At 41.7% G+C, this 14,150-nt stretch overlaps 1 protein-coding gene across 1 annotated transcript in view; it reads right to left on the bottom strand.

Moving 5' to 3' along the window:
• EMILIN2 (elastin microfibril interfacer 2) overlaps window positions 1-14,150 on the bottom strand; it is a 67,426-nt gene that overhangs the window by 4,864 nt on the left and 48,412 nt on the right. The window contains exons 5-7 of the mRNA XM_069099716.1: window positions 3,581-4,003; window positions 2,152-2,187; window positions 1,271-1,399 (exon numbers count right to left, since the gene is read on the bottom strand). Coding sequence (XP_068955817.1) covers window positions 1,271-1,399; window positions 2,152-2,187; window positions 3,581-4,003 — 588 coding nt within the window. The remainder of the gene's footprint in view (window positions 1-1,270; window positions 1,400-2,151; window positions 2,188-3,580; window positions 4,004-14,150) is intronic.

The raw sequence follows: 14,150 nt of genomic DNA on the forward strand, positions 1-14,150 counted from the left end.
ACACACACACACACACACACACACACACACACACACACACACACACACACACATATATATATGAACAAATAGGAAATACAAAACTTAGGTATCTCTTCTAGCACCTAGAAGTTTTGTTTTGTTTTCCCCACATGGCAGACACTTAATAAATGTTGGTTAGGTTGTATTGTCTGTCTTCCCTAGACCTTACAATAAAAGGTCTAAGACCTTTCAGAAAATGACTTTTTCCGATTTTTTAAAAAGTCTTCTCTAGGCATGCTGCCAAGAACTCCTTGTATTTTTTTCAATTGCTCCCTAATGTTTTCAATTTATTTTCTTCCATTCTTCTGTTGTTCCCAATGTCCCAGGTAAAAGAAGAAGTACTAATACTAATTAATCAGATGGACTATCAGAGAGAATTCCCTTCATTTTCCCTGAGCTCAGCACGCTCACGCCGCAGGTGGGAAGGCCTCAGAGTTTGGTGATAAAGAGAAGTTCCAGAACAGGGCCGGGAGCCTCGGGCCACGGGGCTTGGAATCAGAAGGCAGGCTGTTCCCACCTAAAGGAAGCCAATAACATCCCTCCTTTGGTTAACTGCACACCCAGGAGGATGAGGATAGTGTGATTCTTGTCTAAAGTTATGTTGACAGCATACAACATGGAGAGTTCCCATCCCCATTAAGAAGAGAATTTGGTTTCCTGCCATCTTTTTTTTTTCCTTTTCGTTGAATAACACACAGAATTGGAAGGGAAACTGAGCAGAGTGTCTCTTTATGTCCAAATCAGTGCAAAGCACATGGTGCACGCTTACTGAGTGTCAGATAGAGATAAACAAGGAAACCTCTGGTGACTCCTATGGATGAGGGGCCTGTGGGAGGAGAGTGGAGAGCAGTGCCAAGAAGATCCTATTGACCAGTGAATTCTGAGGACAAGTATGGTGATCTCATAACAAGAAAATGTTATTGCATATTGGTCTCCAGACCCCTAAAGCACATCATATTTTGCTGCATGTGAGTTTCTTTTTTAAAAACATCAATGTTGGGAAGAATACAAATTATGCAATCCTGACCCTCTTGAGCCCTTGGCTTCTACACCTGGTGGAGCTGCCAATCTCTCCTAGACAGGATGCCATCATGGGACTTATGAACCCAAATATACTATGCAGATTGGGAGGGTTCCCCAACACTTTGGGGTCAAGAGGGCTATAAAACAGAACATGTGAGAGGGGGCTGAAACCAAGAGGTATCCATACTGCCTCATCACCCCAACTCTACTTCCCCCAAAAGTTTACCAGTGTTTGGGTCGTAAAATTCTCCATCATTCACAAGCACTTTATTGAAGAGGACCACACCCGCTTCACTAGGAAAAGGTTTCTGAGTCAGACCAGCAGAAAATGACACCAGAGAGGCAGTAGGGATCCCTAAAACAGAGGAAATGAAACTGATTTGTCAGAGCTCTTTGGGCTGGGGTGTTCCTTCCCATTCCCAGGCTGCTACATTGTCTGTTTGGGGGTGACCCGAGGGTGGGGCGGGAGATGAGAACAGGATGATAAAGAGGAAAGAGCTGCCTCTGGTCACTTCCTGTCTGTGACCCTGGGCAAGTCATTTTCCCCATTCTGATCCACTAGTTTCCTAGGTTGAAGTAAGAAGGTTGAACTAGATCTCAAAAATCTCTTCCATTTCTGTCTTATTCACAGAGCCATTCTGCAAGTTTCTAAGGGGCAATACCACTTTTCTTCCAACTTGAAACAGCAACCACTAACAATGTCCTAGAGAGTTATCAGATTAGTGTCATGTGTTGCAGAATGCCTTTGAAGGCAAGAGTTTGGGAGCTGAGGAATCTGGGTAGGTAGATTCTGGAACGCCAGTTCTGCACAGATCCAGCTGTAAAACATGACTCAGTCTGAGACCCATAAAGTCTTAACATGACAGGTTTGTGGCAGACCCACGCATACACGGGCTCTGGGATGTAAAAGAGCCAGAAAGATTTATGAAGTCAAGTTCTCTATCTCAGGAATTCATTCCATCCTGCTGAGAAGCAAAGTTTGACCACCACCTGCAACAGACTCCTTCTATCTACTTAAGCTGGGCAGAAAAGGACCAGGCCCCAGAAACAGGCTTGCTGTGAGGATCTCACGGGATAACATATATACACTCTGCTACCCACTATTACCTGGTGATTCCACAGGAGATGGTGGTTTAGGGTATCCTGCAAAGCAAAAATTGTCAAATGTTACACAAAATCCTAATACATAACCAGCTGATAATATGTGGATTCCCATGTCACTGATAGAAACAACAATGTTTTTCTCTTTATGATTTATGCACACTAACAGCAAAGCATGCTTGTCTCAGGCCCAGCATAATGGCTTTCCATCTACCCCAGCATTCCCAATAACTTCCTTGGGCTTTCAGAGTTAGATTCCAAGGTTCTGCAGACAATAGGAAAGTTATCAGGGGGAGATTCTGAGATGGTAAAAACAAGAACTATAATAATACTTTATAAGGCCTGTGGTGTCATCAATGTGGGTTCCTTAGACAGGAATCTAACTCTAAAAGGGACTAAAACATACCTTTTGAACCACAGACTCTATTACTGAGCTTACACCCCACTCCCTTGTAGAAGACAGGATTAGCAGATGTGGAATGCTGCATATAAAGTCAAATTTTTTTTTTCAATAAATTGGTGGGTTTTGTTGAATTTCTTTTCTCTTTTTTAAAAAATATGTCTTTGGGGCAGCTAGGTGGTGCAGTGAATAGAGCACTGGCCCTGGAGTCAGGAGGACCTAAGTTCAAATCCAGCCTCAGACACTTAGTAGCTGTGTGACCTTGGGCAAGTCACTTAGCCCCAATTGCCCTGCCCTCCCCCCTCCAAAAAGGAAAAAAAAATGTCTTTGTCATAAGGGATAAGTCTACAGGAGGGGGAAAAGATACAGAGAGGATTGTTGGTGATACAAAAAAAATATTATTGTTATATTAGTAAATATCTTTCTTTAAAAAATATGGTTCTCCATTCCGAGGGCTCTGAAGTTTTTTCTCTACCTAAGTTAGTTTAGTGTTCCCTGTCACCCTGATGGAGAAAATGATAAGAATGTGTTTCCTTTTCCCCAGGAAACTGATGCTGTTGACACCGCAGGAGAGTGTGTCCTTAGAACTGCTTCCCCACTGGTGTTCTCACTGGTCCCCTTTTGGAACCAATAGCATGAACTTTCTACCTGTGTTAAGAGACTGAGGACATAGACCAGCTATCTGGTTAGGAGATCTAGATTCTCATCCCACCTCCACTACTTGGGTGTTGTGTTACTTAAGGCTTTCACCACTCTGGTCCTCATTTTCCTTATTTATCATATGAGAAGATTGGACCCAGGGATCTTTCCTTTCCACTGACATTCTATGGGTCAAAAACTCTAAACTAGGGGTTCTTTACCTGGCTTGGTTTCCTTTGTAATCCAGTGTATTTCATGTTATGCATTTAAAAAACATGATTATGAGCAGGGGTCCCTAGGCTTCGCTAGCCTGTCAGGGGGGCTCCAGGACACACAAAAAAGTTAAAGAGCCCCTGCACTGAATAGATTAGAGCGCAGACCTAATTCATGACTCACCTGGGGCTCCAGCATATCCTTCAGAGCTAGGGATGGGCCATCGACTGTCCTGGCCATCTACACCATTGGGCAAGCCTCTTCCTGACATTACCATTTTCCCAGGAGGCCCAGCTTCCCCAGTCTCCATGATAACCCCTGTAGATCCTGGTAGGAAAGGCAAACCTGTCCACCCAGGTAACTTTGAATGGGGTGACATCTGGTCTGGGGGCGATGGCTGTAGAGGAGTCTTTGACTGTGAAGGCTGCTGAGGTATTCCTGGCTGGAAGGGTTTCCCAGGAGTCTTGGGAGACAGAGGGTCCTTTGATTCTGGAAGCTTCTGAGGTGTCTTTGGGCGTGATGGTTCTCCAGGAACTTCTGCTTTTGATGGTTCAGGGGAGGTTCGTGGCTGTGGAATGAGCTGGGTTATTTCTGATGGGGCTTCCGCTAAGCATTGGGAGAGGCAGAAAGAGATAGGGTTAGGAATGTCAATCAACAAACCACAGCTTATCCACAGTTCTCCTTCCTTACATGGACAATGGAAACAGTATAGCCTTTAAACAAATGACTGTGTTTTATTTGTTTCTAAGAAGAACCTAGAACCTTTCAAAGTTGCCTCCTATAGAAGAATAGCCTACGATAGAAACAGAGCCAGCTGTGATCCCTCCAATATGAGACTTACAAAATGACCCATCAATCTAAGAAACTCTGCTTCCCAAGTCTGGCTGACAACCTCTGGTCAAGGGTTTGAAGAAGTCATTTGGTAAATGCCTTCTCTTAATAACCAACGTACCTGATAACAGAGTGTTGTTGATCAGTCATTTCAGTCATATCCTACACTTTGTGACCCCACTTGGGGTTTTCTTGGCAAAGATACCTGAGTGGTTTGCCAATTCCTTCTTCAGCTCATTTTGTAGATGAGGAAACTGAGGCCAACAGGGTTCAGTGACTTGCTCAGAGTCACACAGCTAGTAAGTGTCTAAGGTCACATTTTAACTCAGTTCTTCCTGACTCCCAGCTGGTGCTCTATCCATTGTGCCAACACCCTCTGGGTTTTTAGTATCTTCCCAAAGTGTTCAACTGTTCGATATTCCATTGTTACCACACTGTCAAAGCCTTTGTTGCTACAGGTTCTACAACATAGATACATGACATGTATGAAGCATTTATCTCTGGAGTATGAGAAATCACAGTATTACATCAAAGTATTGAACAGGCACTGGGGTCTAGTTTTTACAGAAAAAGACTAAAAGAGAGAAAGAAAGAAAGGCAAATGAAAGACAAAAAAAGTAGGGGAATTCTGGTCCGATTGATCACTCTTTCCAATTTTATAAACTATGATAATCTGTTCTCATTTCCTTAGCCATCTACTCAGTTCTAGAAGACAGTGTCCTATAATATTGATAGTGGCCCAGCTCCTTAGATGCTTCAGCCCTGGCCTCCCACAAAGGCTTTGACTTCCTATGGCTATTCTCAGTAGAAAACCTGTAACAGGCACTCCCTGGGGCTGAATCTGCCCAGGCCCAGCTCATCGGGAAGCCACGTATGTCACTTCTAAAGTCAGTCCTATGGCCGGAAATTTTCTAGTTAGAGTAGTATAGACGAATGACTACATTTCATTTAATGCTCAGTTAAATGCAGAGATTTACCAAACCCCTATCTGAGAGCAGTAGAGCTACTTTTCTCACTAGGTATTTTCCCATGAGATCCAGATTTTTAATCCCTCTGGAAGATTTACCAAACAATACAAAAATAAAAATGGAAAAAAGTCTTATACTTGAACTCAGATTTCCAGCTTTCAAAGGATTTTCATATTCATTGCCTCATTTGATGTTTACAACAACCCTTTGAAACACTAAATGAAAAGAGATTAACAGTAACCTAAAATGGAAAAAGGGTATTGGAAAACTAATTATGAGCCAGAGCTCTGATGATATGGCCAGAGCCAAAGGAACATAGAAATAGATTCCTAAAGCTGGACAGGCCCTCGGGAGATGACCTACCACAACCCCTACCTGAAACATGAATCACCCCTAGAAAATCCTGGTCAGATGCTCTTCTGAAAGACTTGCAATAATGGAAGCTATTTTCAGGGGGCAGCTGAGGAGAAAACCCACAGTAAGTATCCTTGTAATTACCTCCCAAGGTAAACTCGTTCCCTATTTGGGCAGTTTTAATTATGAGGGCATTTTTTCCTTATATTGAGCCAAAATCTGCCTCCCTATAACTTCAATCAAACGGTTCTAGTTATGCCTTTTGGAAGAAGTTTAAAATCTATTTCAACCTTCAAATATTCAAAGACAGCTATCCAGCCACACCCTTGAGTTTTCTCTTCAGGCTGAACTTTCCAGCGTCTTTACATAATTCTTATAGAGCTCAGTTTGAAGAGCCCTTACTCTCTGGGGACATCCTTTCCAGAAGGAACTCTGGCTTGTCACTCTCCTAAAAAGTGGTATCCACAAGTGGGCTTAATACTCAATACTGCTTAAGTCAGAGTACTGCAATCCTATCAACCCTACCACTGACTTCTGCCCAGAAAGCAGACTTCTAAAGGTCTGGGGAGGCAGATGAGATTAGGAAGAGAACAGGATCAGCACAAAAAGGTCTCAAAGATGGGAGGAGCCCATGATTAAAGACTCAATTTGCCTCAAGCACACACACACACACTCACACTCACACACATACTTTAGGAACAACAAAGCTTGTTTACTGTGGGGTCAACCACATATTTCTAGTTAGACTTCAATAATAATAAACTAACCATCCCTAGCCCTATTTACTGTCAGGCTGCTCGTAACAGTAGTATCACCTGTGCCAGAAAATATTAAGCCCCAAATGACCTACAATTTCACTTTTCCCTGGTGACTTAGGTTTAACAGAATCCTGGAGGTTGAGGTTCTAAATTAGTGTAGTATGAATATTACAGGGGAAATTTTCTCACATTTATTTCAATGATTCCTTACCTGCTGTTTGAATTTTGGAAGGTTGTTCCATTCTCCCTTAGGGTGTGAGTCTGTGCTAGTGAACACAGCTGGCTTGCAATCACGCAGTTTAATATGTTATCTTCTCAAGTATGCCATACTTGAGCCACATAAACAAATTCTGGCTCTCTCAAGCCAGAATTATAATTCTCTCCCTTAGAAGTGGCAGCTGTTTGCCAGCAGTTACGAGTGATGAACCAGACGCATGAGGGGTCACTCAGAACCTAGCCTCAGGATATCTGCATGAACACTGCAGAGGACCCCATAGCACTTCAACTGCCCAACTACAGAACTCATTATTGCTTTAACAGCAAGCTCCAGAGCAGTGAGGAACGATGACTATGAAGAATTCAGAAAAACAGAAAGACACGAAGTGATGCAAAGTGAAGAAATCAGGGCTGAAAGCACTATATACACAATGAATACAACCATGTAAATGGAGTCATGTCTAAATTTCAGTAAAACTCGGGCTAAATATGATGGACAGTGCTTGTATCTAATCATTAAAATTAAAGCAGGAATCCTCGTTTGCAGTTAATAACAGAACTACACACAGGGAATATCTATGTAGTAACAGTACTATCAGTCACAACCACTCTTTTAGATGGTTTTTGTTTAACTGCTTGGGAACATTTACTTTGTGAGGCATTTGTTTTTGTGTTTGTCACTATGTATCTAATATGTTATAATAAAATGCTTCAAAAAAATAAAACTTTTTTAAATTAAAAAAGGTCAGCTCCCATGGGGCCATTCCTTTGTCCATTCTACTTTCAGTGTAATTATGTCCTCATATCCCTAAGTGAGGGAATTTCAAATGGGAAAATCTCCTGATTCATTTTTTCTTAGACTCAGAATAGATTTGAGTACTAGGCCAGGAAGGAGCCACCCTTTCCTCCCTTGAATACCACCTTGAAACTAAACTCCAAGAAAGTGTTCCTGAACAGCCGCCGGACTGGTAAAAATAACTAGTTCTGTCCTTGATACCAAAGAGACAGTCATGGACCCACAGACCTGCACACCCCATCTTCAAGCTGTACGTACATCTCATTTAACTAGGACCTCTGGACAAGTGCAATCAAATTCTGACCTGAAAGACCAGAGTTTGTATGTCCTTCAACTGTCTAATTTATGTTCTTAAAGTTCTCTGGGTCATATTTCGACTCCTTTCTGCTCTAATCCAGCTTTGTTCCTTCCTTTTCAAATCAACAAGTTCATTATCATCATATTCACTGTATTAGGCAATAATCCATCACTTCTTCACAAAAGTTCAGTAAAATACAGTCCCTGCTCTCAGAAAGCTCACAACCCCATAGGAAGATAACACACATAAACCCATATACACAACACACACACACACATTACACAATTACACAAACAAAATTAAGAATAAATTGTAAAGTGTCAAAGATCATTAGTTGGGTGGTGGAGAGTATATTAGGAAGGGTTTCTCATAGGAGGCATATAAGTTGTGCTTTACAAGATGGGTAGGATTTCAGCAGGAAGATAATGGGATGAGGAAGACATTCAAGGCTCACAGAGAAAAGGAATAGAGGCAAAAAATGAGGCAGTGTATTTAGGGGATAGTAAATAGTTCTGCTTGGCTAGAACACACACAAGGTAAGGCTGGAAAGGCAGGGTTTCAGTAGACTGTGGGGAGTCTTAAATGCTAGGCTCAAAAGATAGCACTTCATTTAGCAATCAGATCTCCTTCTCTTCTGGACAACTATTCCCTTCAATATCACAACTTCATGCTCTAAAGGGCACAATGAACGCTCTCCATCAGTCACTCAAGTTTGCTAGCACTTTATAACCCTGAGTTTGAAGACTCCATCTTTATGTGAGGTTTTATTTACTTTTCCAAAATATCTGCTCTACCTGAAGGTGAGCACTTGACAATATCCCCCATCCCCTCTTCCAGAATTCCCAGCATTTATCTCCTCTTTCTTTTCAATGTTACTTTCAATTGGCTCCTTCCCTTCTTCTAATTCTAGTCTCCCATAGCCTTCCTATGGAAAAAAAAAATTGTTTCCTTGATCTGTCTATCATCCCATCCTTCTCCTTCCTCTGACCATCAAGCACCTAGAAATATTAGTCGACATTAGCTACTTGCACTTTGACACTCTTTGTTTTATGTTTGTCCCTCTCATTCTACTTAAACTGCTCTCAGAAATCTCTGATCACCTCCTAATTATAAAACCCAATGGCCTTTCCTCAGTCCTCATCCTCTTCAACCTTACCGTGGTATATGGAACAGTGTTAACATCAGCACCCCCCCCATCTAGAAAACTCCTTTTCCTTGGCTTCAATGATTCTATATCCTCCTGTCTTCTCCTTACTTTCAGGCAACTATTCTTCTGCCCTTTTTCATCATGCTATCTAAATGGTGTGTCCTCCATAAAAGTAGCTAATATAACAAAAAAGGAAAATGATAAATATTGGAGGGGATGTGGGAAAACTGGAACACTAAGGCATTGTTGGTGGAGTTGTTAACTGATCTAACCATTCTGGAGAGCAATTCGGAACTATACCCAAAGGCCTATAAAACTACATACTCTTTGATCCAGTAATACCACTTTTAGGTCTGTATCCCAAAGAGATCCCCCCAAAAGGGGAAAGAAGCTATTTACACAAAAATATTTGTAGCAGCTTTTTTTGTAGTGTTTAAGAATTGGAAACTGAGGGGATGCCCATCAATTAGGGAATGGCTGAACAAGTAGTGGCATAGGAATGTAAGGGAATACTATTGTGCTATAAGAAATGAGGAGCAGAATGATTTCAGAAAAACCTGGAAAGACTTACATGAATACAAAATTAAATAAGCAGAACCAGGAAAATATTGTACACAGGAATAGCAATATTGTACAATGAACAGCTGTAAATGACTTAGCTTTTTCGGCAATACCATGATCCAAGACAATCCCAAAGGACTCATGATGAAAAATATTATCCATCTCCACAGAAAGAACTGATGTTCTCTGAATATAATTTTTCTTGCTTTCTTTCTTTTTTTTTTAATTTGAGTTTTCTTGCACAAAAGGACTAATATGGAAATTTTTGACATGATTCACATATATAACCTACATCAGATTGTTTATTATCTCAAGGAGGGAGGAAGGGAGGGAAGGAAGGATAGAACTTGGAACTCAAAACTTTAAAAAAAATGAATGTTAAAAATTGTTTTTCTGTGTAATTAGGGGGAAATAAAATATTTTTTAAAAAATAGCACGTCCCCTCACTATCCCAACCTTCTGCCTCCCTTGATTTTATCATTTCCTCCTTTCACTCTCTCCAGTCACTCCCATGGTTTCAACTGTCCCCTCTATGTAGATGACCTCTAAATCTATGTCTCCATTTCTGGCATCTTTTCTAGGCACCAAACTCAGCATTTTCGCCTGGTAACTGGATATCTCCAGCTGGATCTCTTAGCAGAAAACCAAATTCATCATCTATCCCCACTACAAAACAGCTCCTTCTAATTCCCAATTTTTTTAATAGCAACACCATTCTCCCAGTCACTAAGCTAAAATTCTCATTCCCAAATGTCTCTCAATTCTATCAATTGCCAAGTACTACCAATTCATCCTCCCAAAGAGCAATCACCCATTTATTAAATGCCTACTATGTCATGTACTGTGTGCTAAGTAATAGGAACAGAAGGAGAAAAAATGAAGGACTTCAAAAGCCCCCAAAAGGAGCTGATATTTGATCTTACAGGCAATAGGGAAATAATGGTGTTTGTTGAGTAAGGTAGTGACATGGTCAGATCCGCTCTTTAGGAAAAGAACTTTGGCGATTTATCTCTCCTATCTATCTAACTGTAATGTAATGCCAAGGAAAGGCAACTTCCCAAGGTTCAGAATACCAGCATTGGTGCTCTCCATTTTATTCAGTGACCAACCAAGAACAAAGATCAAAACATGACATCATTCCAAATACAGCATTTACTAAATGTGATGAAATAATCTCCAAGGACTACCCCACCCCAGGACCTTCCACTCATTCAATCAATTACAAAGTCCCTGGTCTAAATACTTCTCCACCCCTAGGCTGTACCTTCATTTAGTCCACCACAAAGCCCCTCTTCTCAAATGGAGATTGGTTTCCAATCATAAGTAAAGTACATTCATTTGTTCAATCATAGAACACAAAAAGGCCAAAAGTTCCCCACCCCTGGATCACAACTGAATCTACCCCAGAGTTACATCAAGTTTAAACACAGCACTTAATACCCAAATGGAGGTCTTTTCTTCATCTTGACACGAGGCAAGTTCTCAGCAATCTTAGTTCCTGGGGAGACAAGGCTTGGCAAGGCCGCAAGATACATTGCCAGTCCCTTCATTAATTCATCCTCTGTCTGTAGAACAGTCCTAGAACCCCTGAAAACATTAGCAAAACCCTCTCCCAGGATTTCTGTAAACATACAACAAGAAAATCCTTCTTCAGGGCTTCTGAACCAACAGAAAGGTTCCCAGACCCCTGCAACAACAGCACTGTCCTTCACCAGTGGACAGTATTCACTCTCTGTCTGCAGGACAGTCTCAGGAGCTCTTAGCCAACAGCCAGGTTCCAGGACTTCTTCAACAAAAGGACTGTCTTTCACCAGTGGACAAATCTGGCAAAACAACATCAAAACAGACAGACAAAGTACCAGCAAAACAGCCATGTCTCCTCAGTCCTTGGCAGCTCAGGGGGCAGGTCTCAAAAGTCCAGGGCAATTCGAAGTGGCCCCCAGCAATTCTATCAGTCTCTCTCTGCCTCCACGAGGTGCTGCTTCCAAAAAGTTCTTCTGCCTCTCTCTTGTCTCTCCAAATCTAAGTCACCAGCTCCTCCCAGTTCAGGACTCTCTTTTCACATCAACAAGTCCATCCCACAGGTGGGATTAACAAGCTCTGGGTTTAACACAATCAATTTGAAAACCAAGCCGATACAGGGGGATCTTTATATTCCATTACGATCACACTCACTCACACAAAAACCCCCCTTTCCATTCCTATTGTCATCATGCTATTTGGAGCCTTCACTACCTCTTGACTGGCCTACTATGATATCTTCGGCCTTCCAGTGTCTATTTGCTCCAATCCTTTTGGTACGCTGATATACTAATCTTTCCATTTCTTATGAAAAGCCTACTAATACTTCCCTTTTTTAGGGGGGAAGGGAAGGACTTTTTGGAGGGTAAGTGGTGTTAAGCAACTTGCCCAAGGTCATACGGCTAGTAAGTGTTAAGTGTCTGAAGCCGGATTTGAACTCAGGTCCTCCTGTCTCCAGGGCCAGTGCTCTAGTCACTGCACCACCCCTAAAGCCTACTAATATTTACTTGAAATAACTTACAAAGGGGGCAGAGTCAAGATAACAGAGTAGAAACAGGATCTCCGTGTGGCTCCGGCTCCCACTACCTCCAATCCCTCAACAAACTTTGGAGCTATAGAACCCACAAAATGACACAGAAAAGCTAACCTCCCACTGAGGACAGCCTGGCAGGCCGCCAGGAATCAGCCAGTGCAGAGCTCTGGGAGCTGAGCCCAGCCCCACGCCTGCCCGAGGTTTTAGCCCCAGGGCGGGCCTGACCAGCCGCTGGCCAGAGGGACTCCAGATCAGCAGCAGCTGTGGTCATTTACAGATTTATCAACACATAGATGCTAAGGACAAAGTGAGAGGTCAGTGCAGTCTGGACTTTGGGACCCAGTAGTTGGGAGTGCGTGGCTTCTCCCAGAGCAAGAAGCTGCTGCGGCATAGCTGCAGCCACATTGCAGCTTCAGCTCCTAGCCTGCAGAGTGTAGGGGGACCAAGCGACCAGTCTGAGGGGTAATCACTCTTGCTTTAACCTGCTTGGATCTGGATTGCAGTCTAGGGTGGAGGTCCTGGGGTGTGTATCCAGCTGGCCAGAGCATGTAGAGGATTCAGAGAGGGCACATATCTAATACCTCTGGCAGCTGAGAAAACCCCAGCATTTGGAACGAAGCTCCCCTGTCTGGAGGCAGAATCCTACTGTGGCAAAAAGCCCAAAAGTCAAGTAATTGAGTGGCAAAATGATCAGGCAAAGGAAGCAAACCAAGCAAAGCAATCCAACATTAGACTCCTATTTTGGGGACAAAAAGGAGCAAAGCATGGAACAGGAGGAAGACAACAAAGTCAGAACTCCTGCACCAAAAGCTTCAAAGAAAAATATGAGCTGGATACAGGCCATAAAGGACCTTAAGAAGCAGATAAGAGAAGTGGAGGAAAAATTGGGAAGAGAAATGAGAACGATGCAAGAAAATTACAAAATGAGAGTCAACAGCCTGACTGAGGAAAATAACACCTTAAAAAACAGACTAACTCAAATGGCAAAAGAGGCTCAAAAAAGCAATGAGGAGAAGAATGCCTTAAAAAGCTGAATTTGCCAGATGGAAAAAGAATCTCAAAAACTCACTGTGGAGAATCCCTCCTTCAGAATTATACTGGAGCAAATGGAAACTAATGACTTTATGAGAAATCAAGATGCTGTTAAACATATCCAAACAAATCAAAGAATAGAAGGCAATGTGAAATATCTCATGGGAAAAACCACTGACCTGGAAAATAGATCCAGGAGAGATCATTTAAAAATTATTGGACTACCTAAAAGCCATGATCAAAGAAAAAACCTAGAAATCATCCTTCAAGAAATTCTCAAGGGAAACTGCCCTGATGTTTTAGAACCAGAGGGCAAAATAGAGGTTGAAAGAATCCACCAATTATCCCCTGAAAAAGATCCCAAAAAGAAAACTCCAAGAATATTATAGCCAGGTTCTGAAATTCCCAGATCAAGGAGAGAATATTACAAGCAGCCAGGAAGAAACAATTTGAATATTGTGGAAACACAATCAGGATAGTACAGGATCTGGCAGCTTCTACACTGAGGGATCGAAGGGCTTAGAATATAATATTCCAGAAGGCAAAGGAGTTGGGATTAAAACCAAGAATCACCTACCCAGCAAAACTGAGTATCATGTTTCAGTAGAAAATATGGTTATTCAGTGGAATAGAGGACTTTCAAGCATTCTTGATGAAAAAACCAGAGTTGAATAGAAAATTTGACATTCAGATACAAGAAGCAAGAGAAGCATGAGAAGGTAAACAGGGAAAAGAAACCATAAGGAACTTATCAAAGTTGAACTATTAACATTCCTACATGGAAAAATGATCATTTTAACTGATGAAACTTTTCTCAGTATGAAAATAGTTGAAGGGAATAGAAATATATATATATATATATATATATGTGTGTGTGTGTGTGTGTGTGTGTGTTTGTGTGTGTGTGAGTGTGTGTATGTATATATATATATGTCTATATCAGAGGGTATATGGGCATATGAATACATATGTGAATGTGTGTATATATGTTTACAGGTATACATAGATAGAGGGCACAGGACCAATTTAATAGCAAGGGATGATACTTAAAAGGTGAAATCAAGAGGTGAGAGAGGAATATAATGAGAGGAGATGGGGAGAGACAGAATGGGGTGAAGTATCTCATATAGAAGAGGCAAGGGAAAATAGTTACACTGGAGGGGAAGAATAGGAAGGCAAAAGGGAATGGGTCAACCTTATTCTCATTGAATTTGGCTTGGGGAGGGAATGAAATACAC

The sequence above is a fragment of the Petaurus breviceps genome, unplaced genomic scaffold (assembly GCF_028583685.1).
Source record: "Petaurus breviceps papuanus isolate PSGF00001 unplaced genomic scaffold, PetGlider_PUasm1.0 38, whole genome shotgun sequence".
Lineage (NCBI taxonomy): Eukaryota > Metazoa > Chordata > Mammalia > Diprotodontia > Petauridae > Petaurus > Petaurus breviceps.